Source organism: Anomaloglossus baeobatrachus, chromosome 2 (genome assembly GCF_048569485.1).
Source record: "Anomaloglossus baeobatrachus isolate aAnoBae1 chromosome 2, aAnoBae1.hap1, whole genome shotgun sequence".
Lineage (NCBI taxonomy): Eukaryota > Metazoa > Chordata > Amphibia > Anura > Aromobatidae > Anomaloglossus > Anomaloglossus baeobatrachus.
Window position 1 is genome coordinate 215,559,595 of NC_134354.1, and position 19,917 is coordinate 215,579,511.

Genomic DNA, 19,917 nt, shown 5'->3' on the forward strand with positions numbered 1-19,917 from the left:
GAGATCGGTTTGTTATGCCAGAGTGTACAGATGCTCCGAGTGCAGTGCAACACAAGGGTGACAATAGTTTGGTGTAGAAGGAAGGCCCTGGCGATAGGGAGAGAGGAAAGGGGACACCTACTGTAACTCTCCTAAGTCTGTACCCTAAGATCTCTGATATCCCTATACAAGTCCTAACCCCATTTGCTGTCAAGTGCCTAGGCGCTTGCGTGCCCTTAACTCACCATGGCTAGTGATAAGGCCGGCGAGAACACTAGTCTCACCACTGCAATAACCCAACATAAGGTGAGGGAGACAGAAAGAGGGAAAAAGACACAAAAAGGAAAACACTCCAAGTTTATTCAATGCAACAAAACATCACAGCTGCAATAGTCACGACTCCTCAGCTTCTTCCAGAGACAGGCTCCTTCCAAAGGGATCAGGAATAGAATGATAATCTATAACCAGAGTCAGAAGGTAAGATTGTATCACTTTTTATAGTGAAGGAGAGTGGTTATAAATGAGCTGCACCTGAGATTAAGGCTATAAAGAACAGCCAGAAAGGAAAGAGTCCATAACCCCAGCAGCACTAAAAGATATTAGATAAATTCAAATGCAAGGTCTAGTCCTGCTAACAATAATGTGTTGTGACCTTTTGGTCCCAGACTCACCAGAGGTCTCCCCAAAGCAGGACACACTCATGACACAATAGATCTAAAAAACTGTGAGAAAAGACGCAAAAGTATGTTGGAAAATGTAATTTCACACTTGAACTTCAATGAATATTATCCCCTTCCTGTCAAGGCCAATTTTCCTTTTCTGTGCCTTCATATTTTTCTCCTCTTTTGTAAATGACCTAACTTTTTTATTGTTCTATTGACATAGCTACAGTTAGGTCCAGAAATATTTGGACAGTGACACAATTTTCGCGAGTTGGGCTCTGCATGCCACCACATTGGATTTGAAATGAAACCTCTACAACAGAATTCAAGTGCAGATTGTAACGTTTAATTTGAAGGTTTGAACAAAAATATCTGATAGAAATTGTAGGAATTGTACACATTTCTTTACAAACACTCCACATTTTAGGAGGTCAAAAGAAATTGGACAAATAAACCAAACCCAAACAAAATATTTTTATTTTCAATATTTTGTTGCGAATCCTTTGGAGGCAATCACTGCCTTAAGTCTGGAACCCATGGACATCACCAAACGCTGGGTTTCCTCCTTCTTAATGCTTTGCCAGGCCTTTACAGCCGCAGCCTTCAGGTCTTGCTTGTTTGTGGGTCTTTCCGTCTTAAGTCTGGATTTGAGCAAGTGAAATGCATGCTCAATTGGGTTAAGATCTGGTGATTGACTTGGCCATTGCAGAATGTTCCACTTTTTTGCCCTCATGAACTCCTGGGTAGCTTTGGCTGTATGCTTGGGGTCATTGTCCATCTGTACTATGAAGCGCCGTCCGATCAACTTTGCGGCATTTGGCTGAATCTGGGCTGAAAGTATATCCCGGTACACTTCAGAATTCATCCGGCTACTCTTGTCTGCTGTTATGTCATCAATAAACACAAGTGACCCAGTGCCATTGAAAGCCATGCATGCCCATGCCATCACGTTGCCTCCACCATGTTTTACAGAGGATGTGGTGTGCCTTGGATCATGTGCCGTTCCCTTTCTTCTCCACACTTTTTTCTTTCCATCATTCTGATACAGGTTGATCTTTGTCTCATCTGTCCATAGAATACTTTTCCAGAACTGAGCTGGCTTCATGAGGTGTTTTTCAGCAAATTTAACTCTGGCCTGTCTATTTTTGGAATCGATGAATGGTTTGCATCTAGATGTGAACCCTTTGTATTTACTTTCATGGAGTCTTCTCTTTACTGTTGACTTAGAGACAGATACACCTACTTCACTGAGAGTGTTCTGGACTTCAGTTGATGTTGTGAATGGGTTCTTCTTCACCAAAGAAAGTATGCGGCGATCATCCACCACTGTTGTCATCCGTGGACTCCCAGGCCTTTTTGAGTTCCCAAGCTCACCAGTCAATTCCTTTTTTCTCAGAATGTACCCGACTGTTGATTTTGCTACTCCAAGCATGTCTGCTATCTCTCTGATGGATTTTTTCTTTTTTTTCAGCCTCAGGATGTTCTGCTTCACCTCAATTGAGAGTTCCTTAGACCGCATGTTGTCTGGTCACAGCAACAGCTTCCAAATGCAAAACCACACACCTGTAATCAACCCCAGACCTTTTAACTACTTCATTGATTACTGGTTAACGAGGGAGACGCCTTCAGAGTTAATTGCAGCCCTTAGAGTCCCTTGTCCAATTACTTTTGGTCCCTTGAAAAAGAGGAGGCTATGCATTACAGAGCTATGATTCCTAAACTCTTTCTCCGATTTGGATGTGAAAACTCTCATATTGCAGCTGGGAGTGTGCACATTCAGCCCATATTATATATATAATTGTATTTCTGAACATGTTTTTGTAAACAGCTAAAATAACAAAACTTGTGTCACTGTCCAAATATTTCTGGACCTAACTGTATATGAAGATTGTTATTTTTTTATGGGTTGATTTGTACTGTTGAATAACTTCAATTGACCTTCTTCAGGTCCCAAGCTGCCAGGATAGCCAACTGACCGATAGGTGCATGGAATGGTGTGCAAGCGAACTACACACCTTAAATGCCATTGTCAAGTATTCATAATGACATTTAAGGAGGTAAATGCCTGTTATGCTACTTGCACATGTTGAGTATTTGGTGACTTTTTTACTTTAGTATTTGTAGCCAAAACCAGTATTGGAACAATCAGAGGAAAAATATAATAGAAACACGTCACCACTTCTGTATATTTTACCCACTCCTGGTTTTGGCTTACAAATACTGATGGAACAAAAACCCACCAAATACTCAATGTGTGTACTTTGCCTTAGGCCCCCTTCACACGTCCGGGAAAATCACGCATGTGTTTCACGGACGTGTCAAAAGTGCGTTTTCCCCTCCGTGAGCCGTGTTTATGGCACTACGTGTGATCTCCGTGTGTTATCCGTGATAACACACGGAGAACGAGAACTTTCTGCTCACCTGTCCCTGGCGTTGCTGTCCGTGGTGCTGATCTTCGGTCTCCAGTCCTGCCGACTCCCCGCTGCTGCTGCTTCCGACCGCAGTGAAGTGAATATAAATGAGCATAATGAGCGGCGGTCGGCAGCAAGTGACAGCAGCGTCAGAGACAGAGAGCAGGAGAAGGTGAGTAAAGATTTGTTATTTTTTTCTCTGACACGTGAGTTTTCTCTGGCGCGTGTAACACGGGACCGCATCCACACTTCATCCGTGTGGTCCATATGCGGGCCGTGTGACACCTGTGATGCTGGAGAAAACATGGACATGTCTACGTGTGGAACACACAGACACGTGTATGCTCCACACGTACACACGTTCCATGGCAAAACACGCACGTGTGCGCAGACCCATTGATTTTAATGGGTCTACATGTGCCCGTGTACGTGCAGGAACGGACCTAACACGTATCAGAGACACGTGCGTGTGAAGGGGGCCTTAGAGGTAGATGTTGGCTGTGTAACACAGCAGGCATCTTAGCACTGAACACTGCTGTTGGAGGCAGAAGCTAGCTGTGTAACACAGCCATCATCTACCTAGTTTAGTGCAGGCTCAGCTCCTAAGCCCACTCCCAACAATGGGAGCCATGTCCATATTGTAGATCAATTTCCAACAAATAGTAGTAGAATTCAATTTTCTGTTTATAATTAATGAATGAAGCATATAAACTAAAGAAAATACAAAACTAGGTGGAAATGTTTTTTTTTCTTCTTCTGAGAAATAATAAGATCTGCAAATGAAAACAAGAACGTTTGCCACTTTTCTTAAGATATGCAGGCTATTGTCACTGAACAGTAAATAAAAGGAGTATGAAAATTGCACTTCTACATCATTTTGTGCCTGGCTCTTTATTATTAGTGTAGCGTGAATAGAGATTAGGGTTGATTTATTGACCTAATGTGAATATAGCAGCAGCAAAACACGGCTTTTACTGTCATATTTTATTTGTGATCTGTTTAGAACACAGCAAATATTTAGTAAAGTAAAAGGCAGTAGCGCTGCCGGAGTCATAAATTGTATCTATCTACACCAGTTTTATGTGTTTAAAGGCATGGTGAATGAGCTACACTGCGCTTGTCACTTCTAATTAAATAAGGGATTATATACGTGATAATTACTGCAGTAATAATAATAATATAGCTATTTTAATATCTGTCAAATGAAGAATAAATAAGTGTTATGCAAAGTAATAAAGCAATGAGGAGCTATAGGGGGTGCAGACGTAACAGTTGCCCTTTGCCCTGGTGTCTAAAATTAAGTCACCAATATTATAAACCGCATATAGTTACAAGATTAGCATTCCATTATCAAGTTACTCCCTTAAAGGGAATCTGCAAGCTGTTTTAGGCCTCTGCCACACTCATGTGAAAATCACGCACGTGCCGAGAGACACGTATTTCCCCTGCGTGTTGCGTGCAGGTAAGTACGTGTCTCTGGTACGTGCGGGACACGTGTGTTCTCTGTGTGCTATCCGCGATAGCACACGTAGAACCGGTAATTTACATACTCACCTGGTCCTTCCTGATGTCCGCGCTGCTGTCCGTGGTGCTGATCTTCGGCTCCAGCCCTCCCGTCTCCCCGCTGCTGCTGCTGCTAGGCAGTGAAGTGAATATTAAATGAGAATAATGAGCGGCGGTCGGCAGCAAGAGGCAGCAGCGGCAGAGACAGGAGGGCTGGAGAAGGTCAGTTAATGTTTTGTTTTTTTTTCACTGACACGTGTGTTTTCTCCGGCGCGTGTCACACGGGACTGCATCCACACTACACTTGTGTGGTACGGGTGCGGGCCGTGTGACACCCGTGCTGCAGGGCTTTGAAAAACGCACACACGTACAAACGCACACGGACACACGTTCTGTGTGGTTTTACGTGTGTGTGCCTGCTACAATAGGGTAGCATTGCTTAACGTGTCTCCGTGACGCCGGTACGTGTAAAAAATGACAAACACGTTCCGGCGGCACGGATGTCTGTCGCAGGCCTTAGTAATGTAATCTGAGAGCAACATGATTTAGGGTCTGAGACCCTGATTCCAGCAATGTGTTATGTATTAGGCTGTGTGTTGCTGCTGCTTCAATAAAATCAGTGTTTTCATAGAGGAGATTATCACTACCCTTACCTCCTAGTCAACTTATTTCATAAACCCCACCCCCACCACTGATTAGCAGCTTCCTGTCAAAGTACAATGTTCACAGAAAGCAATCAGTGGTGCGGACACAGTTATACAGAGCTCAGCATTCTGAGCACTGCTAACAGACAAGCAGTGACTGTATCAAAATTACAGCATGCAGACCAGTAAGTGATATGTACCTATAATCAGGGCCTCTGTACCTACATCATGCTGCTTTCAGATTACATAGCAAACAACTGCTTATACATTCCCTTTAAAACAATTATTTCATAAAAACCTCCAAAATGTATGAATCATTTTATTGCTTGATTATTATTTTTAAGAATGTGGTGGGATGAGAAATTAATATTTGGGAAGATTGGCATAACGTTTACTGTGTTCACACTGGTGTTATTGCCAGTCCATTAGGTTTTTTGGTATTTTGCAGGCAAGCAGCCATATTCTTATTATCACAAATATATGGTCTCTGATGGAAGACTGCAAGTCAAATGGGATTATAAGGATTCAGCATTGCCATTAAAAATGACTTTAGATGGGTGTTTCAAACTATTCTTAACATACTCAAGGAAATCATACATAGCTCTGTGTCTTAAATTGTTTCATTAGGAGAAGGCATGCTTCCCTTTACAAAAAATATAGATTGAATAAGTATTTTCTAGATCACAAGGTCACTATGGTCCTCCATAGAGGTACAAAGGGAAGGTCATTGGATTGGATACAACTCAACAATCAGTTCATTTTTATTTTATGGATTTTCACATTATATGTAAAAGTTTATTTAATAAAATAAAATATTGTAACTTTAATTAGTTAAAAATGGCATAACTTAATATTAGTAGACTTAATATTATTATTAGGGATGATTGAATACCTCAAATATTCGGCTTTGCGAATATTTGACGAATAGGTCATCGCTATTCGACTATTTGTGAATATTCGATGTGCAATGTAAGTCTATGGGAAACCTGAATAACAACTATTCGGAACTATTTGGGCTTCCCATAGACTTACATTGCGCATCAAATATTTGCATAGCGGGGACCTATTCGTCGAATATTCGCGAAGCCGAATATTTGAGGTATTCGATCATCACTAATTATTATTAAGTATTATTAATAATATTATTAATAATACTTACTATCATTAATTATGACTAATAATACTTAATACTATTAATATAATTAATTAATAATATTCTTCTAAGTATATAATCATTGAAACTGCAAAGAAACATTAAAAACGTACAAGTGATTCAGCTACCAGATAACTGGATCCATATGACAGTTAAGCCAATGAATAACAAATAAAGGTTCTTACCGTGGTGGCGTATTGAATATCCTTCCAGATAGAAGACTCTCTTGACAAATCCGAGGCTTCAAACAAGTTTTCCAATATAACCTCCCCTATCATGTCATGCCTTGAAAATCTATCAAAGTCAAACACACTAAGGTGAAGTTTTCGACTTGGTAGCTCATCATAAGGAACAGGGAAATTAAAAGATTCGTCAAAGGTTGGGTTTAGAGTCTTTCTGTGAACCCGAGTTTGAAACTTCCTCTTCCGATCAGGTAAAAGATAAATCTTCACATAAGGATCAGAACTTCCACAAAAGTCCTTGGCAGGAAGATCAAATGCTTTAAGAATTTTGACTATAAGTGTTTCATTTTCATAGTCATATTTTAAGGTAAAGTTGATCTTTCCACACGTCTTAGCGTCATCCTTCTTGGTGTCTTCAGAATCCACTGACTTTTGTTTGTACAGCTCGGGTTTTATCCTTCCAATGCTGGTTGGTTGCTCAGATACTTGCAAAGTATCACCAAAATCCACACTTGACACATGCATCTGCCGAGGCAAATGCCTTTTGAAAGAAATATGCCTGCAAAATATATGAAAATAATATTACAATAGTAATGTGAATGTTTATTTCACAACTTGGCAAGAATGAGATGGGGTGAGAATATGAATCAAGAATTTCTCAATCTTCCTCCAAAACCCGTAACTGGTAATGGGGATTTCCTTTTTCCACAGTCCTTATGACTTTCTGGGTTGTTTACTGTATTTGTATTGTATTAAAAAATTACCATTAACAGGTTTTACATTTCTCTAGTCTAAGAATGTTAAAATCTATGTGCTGAATGGTATATAGATAAAATGTTAAAAATGACTATTTTTTGCGTATACTATGTACTGTACCCTGGAATGTAATTACAGTAAAATAACAAAAGCAAGGCAAGTGGAAGACACAAGAAAGGACACATCTGACTGACAGGTTATGTGCTGAGTGGCTTGTTTTCTGTGTCATAATATTGGTAACCATTGACGTCTTGGTAATAAACGTTGCTAAATGACAGCTGTAAAATAGCCAAGGTACCAATCAATTTCATGCATTAATTTTTGCCTTATGAAAGCAGTCATGTTGGCGTTTAATCTAAGACTAAATAAACCTATTGCTGGTGCCACATTACATAGAAACAACAATGTAAAAACTCCAGTGTAAAGTAATAACATAAACTTGTTATGTTTCATGCATTTATGAATATTTCAAAAAAACTGACCCACGCATCCTACAAGTGTGAATAGGTGCTAGCTGAAAAAACATAGTAAATATAAAATGCATACAGCTGCACACTGAAATGCCAACAATGTATAAGGGAACTCTGGTACTGCATTACTGCTATATGAAAAAATAAGATTTTTAGTTTATAAATTGGCCAATGCATGTAAGCCCGGTTTCCGAGCTTACATGCATTGGCCAATTAATAAACTAAAAATCTGTACACCCTTATTAAGCGAATAGATATGATTCTTAAAATATTCATTGCGTTACCTATTCCTTAAGTTAAATAAAGGGAAATGAAAAAGCATACATTGAACAAAAGGGTGAAAATAGAACATGCAATTTGTAAAAGTGCTTAATCAAACTCCAAGGTTAGCTTGAACTTTCTTTTTAGGTATAATTACCATGCTTCTTCCTCATAAAAAGGCACAATGATCTACTTGAGGGATAAAACAGGAGATGGGAGGTGTGAAGCATGCAATAGAGTAATGATCACACCATATTCTGTCGACCATTCTAAAATGTGAGAGACTGAAAATTTCATGGGAGCTACTTGACTTTTGCAGCTTGACTTTTCTAAAGTGGTACTTGTAGAAAAATGAGCATAAAGTACAAAAAAATGGATAGTGCAATATCTAACCTACTGATTAATTAGTTATATAATACCAATAAAACCCCCCACTTATGTTAAAATGAGAATTTACTACATCTAAAATACAATGATGCCAAGGAGGAGGACGTTGAACTTTTCTATGATCAAGTTCAAGAAGAAGATGAGAAGAAATCAACTTACTCATTATCATAGGAGACTTGAATGCCAAAGTGGGCCATGGCAAACATGGAACCATTTTGGAAACTTTGGACTTGGTGAATAAAAGAAGTCTAGAGGAAGATTCATTGACTTTTGTACAACAAATCAACTGCCCATCATGAACACTTTCTTCCAAAATCAGTAATGGAGACTCTACACATGGACATCACCAAATGGGGCCTATAAGAATCAGATTGACTACATATGCGTCTGCAAAGATAGAGGTTGTCGGTCATTACTGCAAAAACAAGGGCAGGAACTGACTGTGGAACTGATCATGAACTTTTGACATCAAAAATTAAAGTCAAGTTGCCAAACAGACAAGACAACAAATCGTTTTCAACTTCAATTTGACTAACATACCTGAAGTTTTTTAGAACGGTTTGCACAACCTATTTATATCACTGGACATGGATGATAGAAAGCCTCAGGAATTATGGATACATATAAGGAATATTATTACAAAAGAATCCAGAAAGACAATAAACAAGAGGCAGAAAAGACTCCCGCAGCTATTGTAATCAGGAGAGACCCTAACGATAATCGAAGAAAGATGAATGGCAAAAGCAAAAGGTAACAAGCATGTCATATAAAACATCAGTGAAAGACTAAAGAGTGCCATTTGAGCAGACAAATCAAAGAAATAAAAGCTCTCCCTGTGTGTGATTCGTAGCTAACAAGTTAATAAAAATGGTAGGGTAAAATACCCACTCACCTATACATGTTGTGCTGAACAGGCAGAACACTGTGTAAAAGCCTGATAGTGTCCACCTCCTTAACACTCAGAGATGTAGTGGGTTCTCCTCACCTCTGTTCAGTAATACGCCACATCTTCAGCTCCCAGTCCTGTACCTCTCTGGTTGCGATGAACGGATCGTTCTCCCACTCAGGGTGCAGATCAAAACCAGGGACATCCACGGAGGGGCACAGTAAAATAAGAGGTGTCTCACTGAACGTGTGTATCTCCTACATAAAGAAGCAGTCTCAGCTGCTCATTTGCTGTCTGCAAGTAACTGACAACCACTCCTTCCACCCGGCAATTGCCGGACAGCTGGCACACCTGACCGCTGCTGAGAGACCACCAGCTCCACCCAATACTGGAAGCTGAATGAATACCCAAAGATCAGAAACAAAATGGGTCTCCAAGTCTTGCACTGCAGGTTAGGAATAAACCATAAAAACTCATAAAAAATAAAACTTATTTATTAGAACACTAGAAAACACATAACAGCACAACACATTATGGGGCGGTCCGCCTCCTTCCTCAGGTGTATTTTAGCAGACAAAGAAATTTATTACCAAAATATATGTACAGAGATAGAAAATAAATATCGGCAAGACCAAAAAGGCATACCAAAAGATCAAAGAGATAGGACAAAGCTTTCAAACAATAGTGAGTATGTTGAAAGACACCAATAAACTAACTGAGCCAGAACAGATCACATAAAGATAGAAAGAATAGATATAGCACCTTTACAAAAATGATACAGGAAGAAACTGAGAATGAAAATGAAAGCAAACTGAACATACTGAAAGACAAAGTTGTTGCTGCGATAAAGGTTCTGTCAAAAAACAAAGCATCTGGAATTGACAAAATTCCAATAAGAGCTAATAAAGTCTTCTGAAGCAGCAGTTTATGTAATCACACGCCTGTATCATCAGATATGGACAACTGTTAAATGGTCCAAGAACTGGACAAGATCAGTGTTTATTCCTATTCTGATAAAGGGAGATGATACCGATTGTGGAAAATATCGGACTGTTGTACTCAAACCTCATTCCAGCAAAATACTACTGAAGATCCTACAAAGATGGCTACAGCTTTAATTTCACAAAGAGCTGCCAGAGAGACGAACAGGATTTAGAAAAGGCAGATGAACAAGACATTTAATTGCTATTATTAAATGGATAATGGGAAAATCCAAAGAATATAACATGGAGGTCTATTCTTGATTGATCAATTACAGCAAAGCCTTTGACTGTGTTGATGACCAGACATTTTGGAATACCATGAAGGATATAGGTGTACTTAACAAAGAAGAGAAAAATGTTGACTAGTGCCAAATATGATTGGGACACATTTGAGATGGACAGTGATGAATGGGAAGTTGTGAAGGAATTCAACCTATTCAAATCAATAAGATGCAGCAAAGAAACCAGAAGTCAACAGGAGAATAGCTATGAGAAAATCAACAAAGAAGTCACAGGACAAGGTCTTCAAATCGAGGAACATTTCACTGGGTGAAGAAAACATGGCTCATACATAGTCTTGTCTTTTCTGTGGTAACATAAGGAAGCAAAACCTGATTGATAAAGGAACAATAACAGACAAAGGATTAAAGCCTTCAAAATGTGGTGCTGTAGAAAGATGTTACCAATACCATAGATGCCAAGAAGAACGAACTAATGAATTTTGAAACAAATCAAGCCAGACATATCTCTTGAAGAAAGGATCACCAAGCTATTCCTTGCCTACTTTTGACAAATCATATAAAGAGATAAATCACTGTAGAAAGACATCATGATCAGAAGAATAGAAGGAACAAGGCAAAGAGGAAAATTAGTAACCCTATGACTTGATATTTTCAAGAAAATGGTGGAGAAGACCCTGAAGGACCTATCTTGACTTGTACAGGATCAATCTTACTACAGAGCATCATCCATCATGTTGCCATGGCTCAAGATCAACCTAAAGGCTGGTAAATAATAATAAAATACAATGCATGATGTAAACGAGATTGTGTGCTCAAGCTGCTCAAGCTTGTGTGGCAATTTTTTTTTCAGGTGTCAGCTACATAAAAATATCAATTTCAATCAAGAAGTTAAAGAAGTCAAGAAACTAGTTGAATCTAAGCTCAGGCTACTTGGCAACTTTGGCCATGACACAGGTCATACGGGCAAAGATCCCTATGTAACACTGGTACATCACAGTATAATATGAGTGAATAGGGTTACAGTGCAACCTGTAGGGTATGATGATTGTGAGAAGCAAGTTTCAAAAAGCTGGACTTTGTAGAATTTATGCAACTTGATTGTTGCAGTCCTGGTACCCTAGTGGTTGCAGGGTTGAAATGCAATTCTATTTACCTATCTTACTCTTTGATATAGCAGCGACCCATAGTGATCTTTGGCCGTAAAACCTTTGTTGTGAAAAAAGAAACAGTTTAGCCCCAGCCTAAAAGAGCATGGATAATTTAAAAAAATAAAAAAGGTCAATGAAAGCAAATTTCCATTGCAAAGAAAAAAACTGCTGTTAGGGTTTTCCATTAAATGTGTTATCTGGGACTTACTACATGACCTGCAACAATCTGTTCTGGTTCAAAGCAGTCACGGTCCCCTCCTGCCGATCATTCTCCTTCACCTAGTGATGTCACGTCGAAAGAGCAGAGACTTCTCTTCCTCTTTGTTTTGTCAATGGGGCATCACTGCCAAAGTCACAGCTGATTGACAGTTGGCTCTTCGCTGCCCAATTTTGGAGAGCCAGCTGTCAATTAGCATTACATCTTCAGTTACCCTCTCTCTATAGAGCAGACCAGAAGAAAAATTGCTACTCTGTTGACTTGAGGTCAAGAGTAGGAGAGTCACCACCTGACTAGGAAGATAGCTTTACAAGGCAGATCAGGCAGGTAGTTAGCAACTAACTGATGGTAAGTGTTAAGCCCCATATGAAAAAAAATCCAAGATAATCACTTAAACTTCAAAGTCAACTTCAAAACCATTCTAATTTACTCAGAAAGTTCCTATCATGGTTTGCCCTCTTCCAGATGCAGCCTTGACCAGGTCACTTTTGTACACTCTTACTAAACGCCCAGTCACACACAACGACTTACCAGCGATCCCGAAAATAATGCGATCTGATAGGGATCGCTGTAAAGTTGCTGGGAGGTTGCTGGTGACATGTCACACAGTCAGACCTTACCAAGGATGCAGAAACGATACAGGACGCAGTAGCGACCTGTATAACGATCTCAGCAGTCACAGTGACCCTGTCACACAGTGTCAAACACAGCGATGGGTCCTGCCCAGCAGGACATAGCCTTTGAAGAAAATGGCCTGGGCCATTCTGCAACGACTAGAGATCTCACAGCAGGGGCCTGATCGCTGGTAGATGTCACACATAACGAGATCGCTAACGGGAGTGCTACTGCGTCACAGAACCGTGACTCAGCAGCAATCTCGCTAGCGATCTCGTTATGTGTGACGGTACCTTTACTTACATACAATCATTTGTTTTTCACATATCCTCCCGTTCTTCATTGCTTGCTGAATCACTACTGATCATTATTTCTCAGCAAAAAGAAGGGAAGGGCTGAGGAACTATGTAGTCTTCGATTTTGCCACTTGTCTTTAAGAAACATTTTCAGATATCATTTGAATTAAAATGTTTTCATTGGTTGTCATGGCAGCCATAGGGCCTACTCAAAAGCCCCCTTCACTACCTTCTCACTCCTCCTATGAAGCCCATCCTTCATAAAGACAAGTGTAAGTTGAATAAAGCCTAATGGACTATCTATGTGGATCAAAGAATGTTTCTTTTTCTTGAGGTGATCCTAATAATACTAAAAGTTCTAAAAATGGAGCTCATAGGCAGCAGTAAATAATCACATTTAATTGATATTCCAGACATGATGTATAGACAAATAAAAGCTGCTCCCATGGAAAGAACCCGCTGCCTTGAAGGCAATTTATAGAACATATGAATAATGTAAAGGCCAGATACATTTTCAATAGCTCCCTATCTGGTCATTTAACAATAGGGCTCTGGGGCTTATAAACACATTCTCACTACAGAATTAATAAAAACAGAAACTAGTAACAAACACATCACAACAGAATCTAAGGGATATCTTAAAAACATGTGCTATAGCTGGGAAAAGCGAGGAGCTAAGGAAATCTAATATTTTTTTTTTTATTTCAGTATGACTGTACTACTCTGACTAAAAATAAAGGTGTACTCATACTATATGCTTATACGTTTTATCAGGTCTACCATTGTGGTGGAAATAATCAACTTTGGTCTCCATCAAATTCAAGTATATAATGTGATTAAAGTGGAAACAATACCTATGCCCAATGAGATATGCCGACAAGTCTGCTTTGGAAAGGTTAACTTAAAGAGTTAGGTCAGTGGACTAAACAATGCCATTATGCAAGGAGTTAAAAGTACTGTCCTCACTCCCTCAATAACAATATGATGTGTTGTGATACTCTGTTTCCAGTGTGGTTAAATGTATTCGTCGGTTGGAATGTATTTAGTCTGGAACAGGTGGGGTTAATGTTAGAAACTGAACCAGAAGGAAGAAATCATATGGGAAAAAAGGAGGATTACTTTCTGGGAGGTGATGGTTCAGACCCATAGTTCATGGGTAGTAGACCTAAAGGCCAAGAGTTGGCAGACTGATAAGATTAGGTGTGTGTCGTAATGAGAGATAGTGACAAATAGTAAGATCTGAAGACCGAGGAACTGGAGAAGAAACAGGACAATTTGTACCAACCGGTAGACCGGAAAGACCAATAAACCAGAATCCAGGTCAGGAAGGCTGAGTAATCAAAACAGAGAGACTCAGGTGAATTGGGAGAAATACGTAGAAAGAAACAGATAGAGAAATGACTTGTATCTGAGGGGTGTGAGTGAACAACATACTACAGAGTAAGAGCTGGGAGGCATATCATGGTCGCCATATTGGGACACAAAATCTTCTATGGGGACCTGCCGTATCCCACAGCAATAAGCAGTCTGTGATGGTGGTATCAATAAGGTAAACAGCACCACAAATATACACACACACACCAGATCAGGAACCACAGTTTCATGTAACAGTGGAACCCTTTAATGGAAGACAAGTACCTTTCCCATGGCTACTGCCCACGGCCATGTTACAATTACTCTAGCTGTAAGGAAGCTTAGGTACAATTTTCCTTGGATGTATGACACACAGGTATGTCCATATGTCCATATGTCTTGGACTATTCTTGAGCTGCCTGCAATCTGTCTTATGTGCTGGCATAGAAGTAGCCAGATAGGAAGTGCTGGGAAACTTCATTAAAGTGGTGGTGCAAAACTCATCAAAACTAAATTTTTGTTATAATACTAAATCTCTGCCTATTTAATGTCATGACCCTATTCTTTTTTCTAATATACTTTAGAAGAGAACAAGCAAGAAGGGTTGTCACTTGTGGGGGTGGTGCTAGTTTCTGCTCATTCTCTTCTTGAAACGTGCATTAATGGTGCCCTCTGTTGCAGTCTTATCGCTCCTGATCAGAACCAGTGAGGAAGCATGCATGTCACTGCGAACAGCCTCTTAAAACCGGTCAGGACCCACGTGATGCGATCATGGGGTCCCAATCACTGCCTTGGCAACCTGAGGTCAAATTATGACCTCTAGGTTAACTGGCTACGATAGCCTATTAGACCATGGCAGGAGGATGGTTGAACAAGCATTCTACCAGAGTCAAACTTACAGTTATAATACATTGCCGTGCTTGTGCATGGCAAAGCTTTATACCAGAGATCAGACTAATAACAGTTTTAAACAGTTGAAAAAAATTGTAAGAATATTTTTTACAAATCCCTAAATAAATAACAGAAAAAAGGAAACAATATCATATCAATAAACACAAATATTTATGTAAAAGAATAAATGACCCTATCTATAAATCTGTTGGAATGACCTGATCTGTAAATCTGTCACACTACTTAACTCCTTCAGCGAACATCGTGAAAAAAAAATAAATAAATAAAAAGCATGGAAAAACTTAGGCCTTTTCATCAAACTTCTGGAAAATAGGTGGAATAAAATGAGATCAAAAAGTCAAATATATATAGAGTATCCCTGAGAAGCTTATCTCATCCCACAAAAAACAAGCCACTATACAGCTCTGTCAGTGGAAAAATAAAAAAGCTGTCATGGTAGCACATGGTCATGTGATGACTTCAGTAGCTCACATTACTCAGGTCGTAACCAGCAGCCGAGTACTGCAGGTTACAAGAGATAATCATTTCTCCCAATCTGAGCGGTGCTGCTCTGATCGAGAGAAAAGAATGAGAGATCAGACTGCTGATCCTTACATCCAAAGGGAAGAAGGAACCACCGGCAGTATTCAGCGAGCTAACCGTTCAATCCACTTAATCCAGGCTTATGAACGCACTATATGGCAGTAGAATCCATAGCATATTTGCCACGGTGCTCATTCCAATAGACAACAATCCACATAGTCCATTATTATTATTATTATTATTATTATTATTAAAAAGAGACGGAAGGCACTTACCAAATATGCTCAGTAAAAAAGCTCTTTTATTCAACCATCAGGTCAGGGGGAAAGGTGTGAGGGAGGTGGGAACACACAATCCATCGGACGACGGCCGTTTTGCGTATTTACTCTTTACAACCGACGCTTCCATTCTGAAAAAAACGTATCGGCGTCCAACCTCCCGGCCTGCAACAACTTCCATTCATGGACTCGTGGCAGCGTCGGTTGTAAAGATGCAAAACAGCCGTCGTCCGACGGATTGTGTGTTCCCACCTCCTTCACGCCTTTCCCCCTGACCTGATGGTTGAATAAAACAGCTTTTTTACTGAGCATATTTGGTGAGTGTCTTCCGTCTCTTTTTCATGGACAGACTGCTGATCTTTATAGTCCCCTAAGTTGACTAGTAAAATAAAAAAACGTAAAAAAAAAAGTTTTGAAAAATTAAAAAAAAAATAAAAGAAACCTAAAAGTTCAAATCACCGCCCTTTCACCCCATTTAAAATTAAGGGTTAAAAAAAATAAAATTATACAGTACACACATTTGGTGTCGCCGCATTCAGAAATTCCCGATCTATAAAAATATAAAATCAATTATTCTGATCAGTACACGGCATAGCGGCAAAAAAATTCCAAATGCCAAAATTACGTTTTTTGGCGTTTGTGCAAAATGCTATAACAAGTGATCAAAACATAGCTTCTGTGCAAAAATGATACCATTAAAAACGTCACCTCAAGATGCAAAAAAAAGCCATCACTGAGCTGTACATCCTGAAAAATGAGAACGCTACAGGTGTCGGAAAATGGCGCAAAACATGTGCCACTTTTTTGGACAAACTTCTGATTTTTTTTAACTCCTTAGATAACAGTAAACCTATTCATGTTTGGTGTCTACGAACTTGCACTAACCTGCGGCATCACAACAACATATCTGTTTTACCATATAGTGAACACTGTGACTAAAATATCTCAAAAACAATTGTGCAATCACACTTTTTTTTGCAATGTTTCTGCATTTGGATTTTTTTTGCCATATTTCAGAACACTATATGGTAAAACTCATGGTTTCATTTAAAAGTACAACTTGTTCCACAAAAAACAAACCCTCACATGGCTATATTGACGGAAAAATAAAAAAGTTACGGCTCTCGGAAAAAGGGTGAAAAAATAACAGAAAGCGCAAAATCGGTCCGTCGTGAGAAAAGTGAGGACTATGACATTACATAATTAAAGATTTAGTATTAAAATAAAAGTTTGCTTCTGACCACCCTTTTAAGAAAGCATCTGCTGTATATGCATAGGCACAACAATGAGCACTATTGGTGCTTTCAATGTACAAGTCATTGAAAACTATGGGAAATTGTGGTCAAACTGGAACAGGTTTTATCATTTGGTTTTCGACTGTGCCGCAAAATATAAGTTTTAAAAGGAATCATATTTAGGGTATATAATACAGCCCATAGAGTGTATGATAAAATCATATTTATTTCCCATTGTTAAAGCGAAACTGCATGATTGCAACCAAGTGTATTTTAAACATGTCAGTAAAATTATATTTTAAGAATCCGTACAGGGCCAATAGCTGGAAATGAGACAAATCAAGGTCCAATACAAGCAGGTGATTGACATGTCTATCGCTATGGGATGGACCTGTCAATCACTTCAAGCAGTGCTGGGGGTAGAGCCGTAACAGTTTAGCGTCCATCTAACCCACAGCCAGACCCTTAAAATATAATTGCTTTTAAATGAAGAATAAGAAATACATGGTTGCAATTGCACAACCAAGATTAATTCATGCTGCCCATGGATTCCTTTAAAATATAAGGCAGTAAAAGTTGAGATAAAAGATTGATATATTTCAAACTCACTATTGTGTCCTTCGTCATACTTGTATACATAAGGGCAAAGAAGGGATTAAGTTAAGATTGGAAAGGATGAGCTTATGACTAATAAATTTAATGTTATTTTTAGGTAAAATATGGCCATAAATCAATTCTTGTTTAAACTTTATAGCTATATACGAGCATGCACACTATTCTGGCATACTCATTGGGATCCGTCGTAATCTAACAAGGTAAACCAGCTGATGTCTGCAGGGGAATTTACATACTACACTGTGTGCAGAATTATTAGGCAAGTTGTATTTTAGAGGACTTTTTTTTATTATTGATCAACAACTATGTTCTCAATCAACCCAAAAGACTCATAAATATCAAAGCTTAATATTTTTGAAGTTGGAGTGGGTTTATTTTAGATTTGGCTATCTTAGGAGGATATCTGTTTTTGCAGGTAACTATTACTGTGAAGAATTATTAGGCCACTTAATAAAACCAAATATATTTCCATCTCACTTTCACAAGGTAAACCAATATAACTGCACAAAATTTAGAAATTAACATTTCTGACATGCAAAAACAAAACCCCCCAAAATTTGTGACCAATATAGCCACCTTTCTTTATGATGACACTCAACAGCCTACCATCCATAGATTCTGTCATTTGCTTGATCTGTTTACGATCAACATTGCATGCAGCAGCCACCACAGCCTCCCAGACACTGTTCCGAGAGGTGTACTGTTTTCCCTCCCAGTAGATCTCACATTTTATGAGGGACCACAGGTTCTCCATGCACTTCAGATCAGGTGAACAAGGGGACCATGTCATTATTTTTTCATATTTTAGACCTTTACTGGCCAGTCACGCTGTGGTATAGTTGGATGCATGTGATGGAGCATTGTCCTGCATGAAAATCATGTTTTTCTTGAATGATATCGAATTCTTCCTGTACCACTGCTTGAAGAAGTTGTCTTCCAGAAACTGGCAGTAAGTCTGGGAGTTGAGCTTCACTCCATCCTCAACACGAAAAGGTCCCACAAGTTGATCTTTGATGATACCAGCCCATACCAGTACCCCACCTCCACCTTGCTGGCAACTGAGTCGGAGTGGAACTCTCTGCCCTTTACTGATCCAGCCTCTGGCCCATCCATCTGGCCCATCAAGAGTCACTCTCATTTCATCAGTCCATAAAACCTTTGAAAAATCAGTCTTAAGATATTTATTGGCCCAGTCTTGACGTTTTATCTTCTGTTTCTTGTTCAAAGGTGGTCGTTTTTTAGCCTTCCTTACCTTGGCCATGTCCCAGAGTATGGCACACCTTGTGCTTTTTGATACTCCAATAACATTGCAGCTCTGAAATATGGCCAAACTGGTAGCAAATGGCATCTTGGCAGCTTCACAGTTGATTTTCCTCAATTCATGGGCAGTTATTTTGCGCTTTTTTGCCCAACACGCTTCTTGCGACCCTGTTGGCTATTTGCCATGAAACACTTGATTGTTCAGTGATCACGCTTCAAAAGTTTGGCAATTTCAAAACTGCTGCATCCCTCCGCAAGACATCTCACAATTTTGGACTTTTGACAGCCCGTCAAATCTCTTTTCTGACCCATTTTGCCTAAGGAAAGGAAGTTGCCTAATAATTAAGGCTTTTGCTAAAACTCCTTCACTGGCATCCAACAGAGGAAAAAAGGAGAGGGAAGATATGTATGAAGGGAGAAATAATAATTAAACAAGATCTACTGTATATATGTCGCGGGCGGGGAGGACGCCGCCGCTGCTGGTCGCTCGCCAACGCTCGGGTCCGGCGCTGCTGCTGCTGCTCGGTGGCTCGAGCGGTGGGCCGGATCCGGGGACTCGAGCGGCGCTCCTCGCCCGTGAGTGAAAGGGGTGGTTGGTTTGGGGGATTTAGTCCGTGACGCCACCCACGGGTTGTGGTGAAGATGGGCACCACCACTGCTGGTGACGGGGATCCCAGGAGCAATGGTAGGGAGCAGCTGGGATGTTGTTTTCCCCCTCCGTGGGTAGGGGTCAGTGGTCCCGGGGCCCGGTGGTGTGACGGGGAGGCAGGGTTGGTGAGGTGCAGGGTTGCAGGGACAGCACGGCGCGGTGCCGGATGGCACGGGTGTACTCACTCAGTAAGAGATGCACAAAGTCCTCGGTGAACCAAACGGCTGGATGGACGGGTCCTGCAGACGGCTGCTGTGTCTCTCCCTGGACAGGTGATGGCGGCTGTCTTTCCCTGCAC

At 39.9% G+C, this 19,917-nt stretch overlaps 1 protein-coding gene across 2 annotated transcripts in view; it reads right to left on the reverse strand.

Annotated features, from left to right (window-relative positions):
- SYT6 (synaptotagmin 6) overlaps nt 1–19,917 on the reverse strand; it is a 697,758-nt gene that overhangs the window by 278,026 nt on the left and 399,815 nt on the right. For both annotated transcript variants that reach the window (XM_075335608.1, XM_075335609.1), the window contains exon 3: nt 6,538–7,093. In XM_075335608.1, coding sequence (XP_075191723.1) covers nt 6,538–7,093 — 556 coding nt within the window. The remainder of the gene's footprint in view (nt 1–6,537; nt 7,094–19,917) is intronic.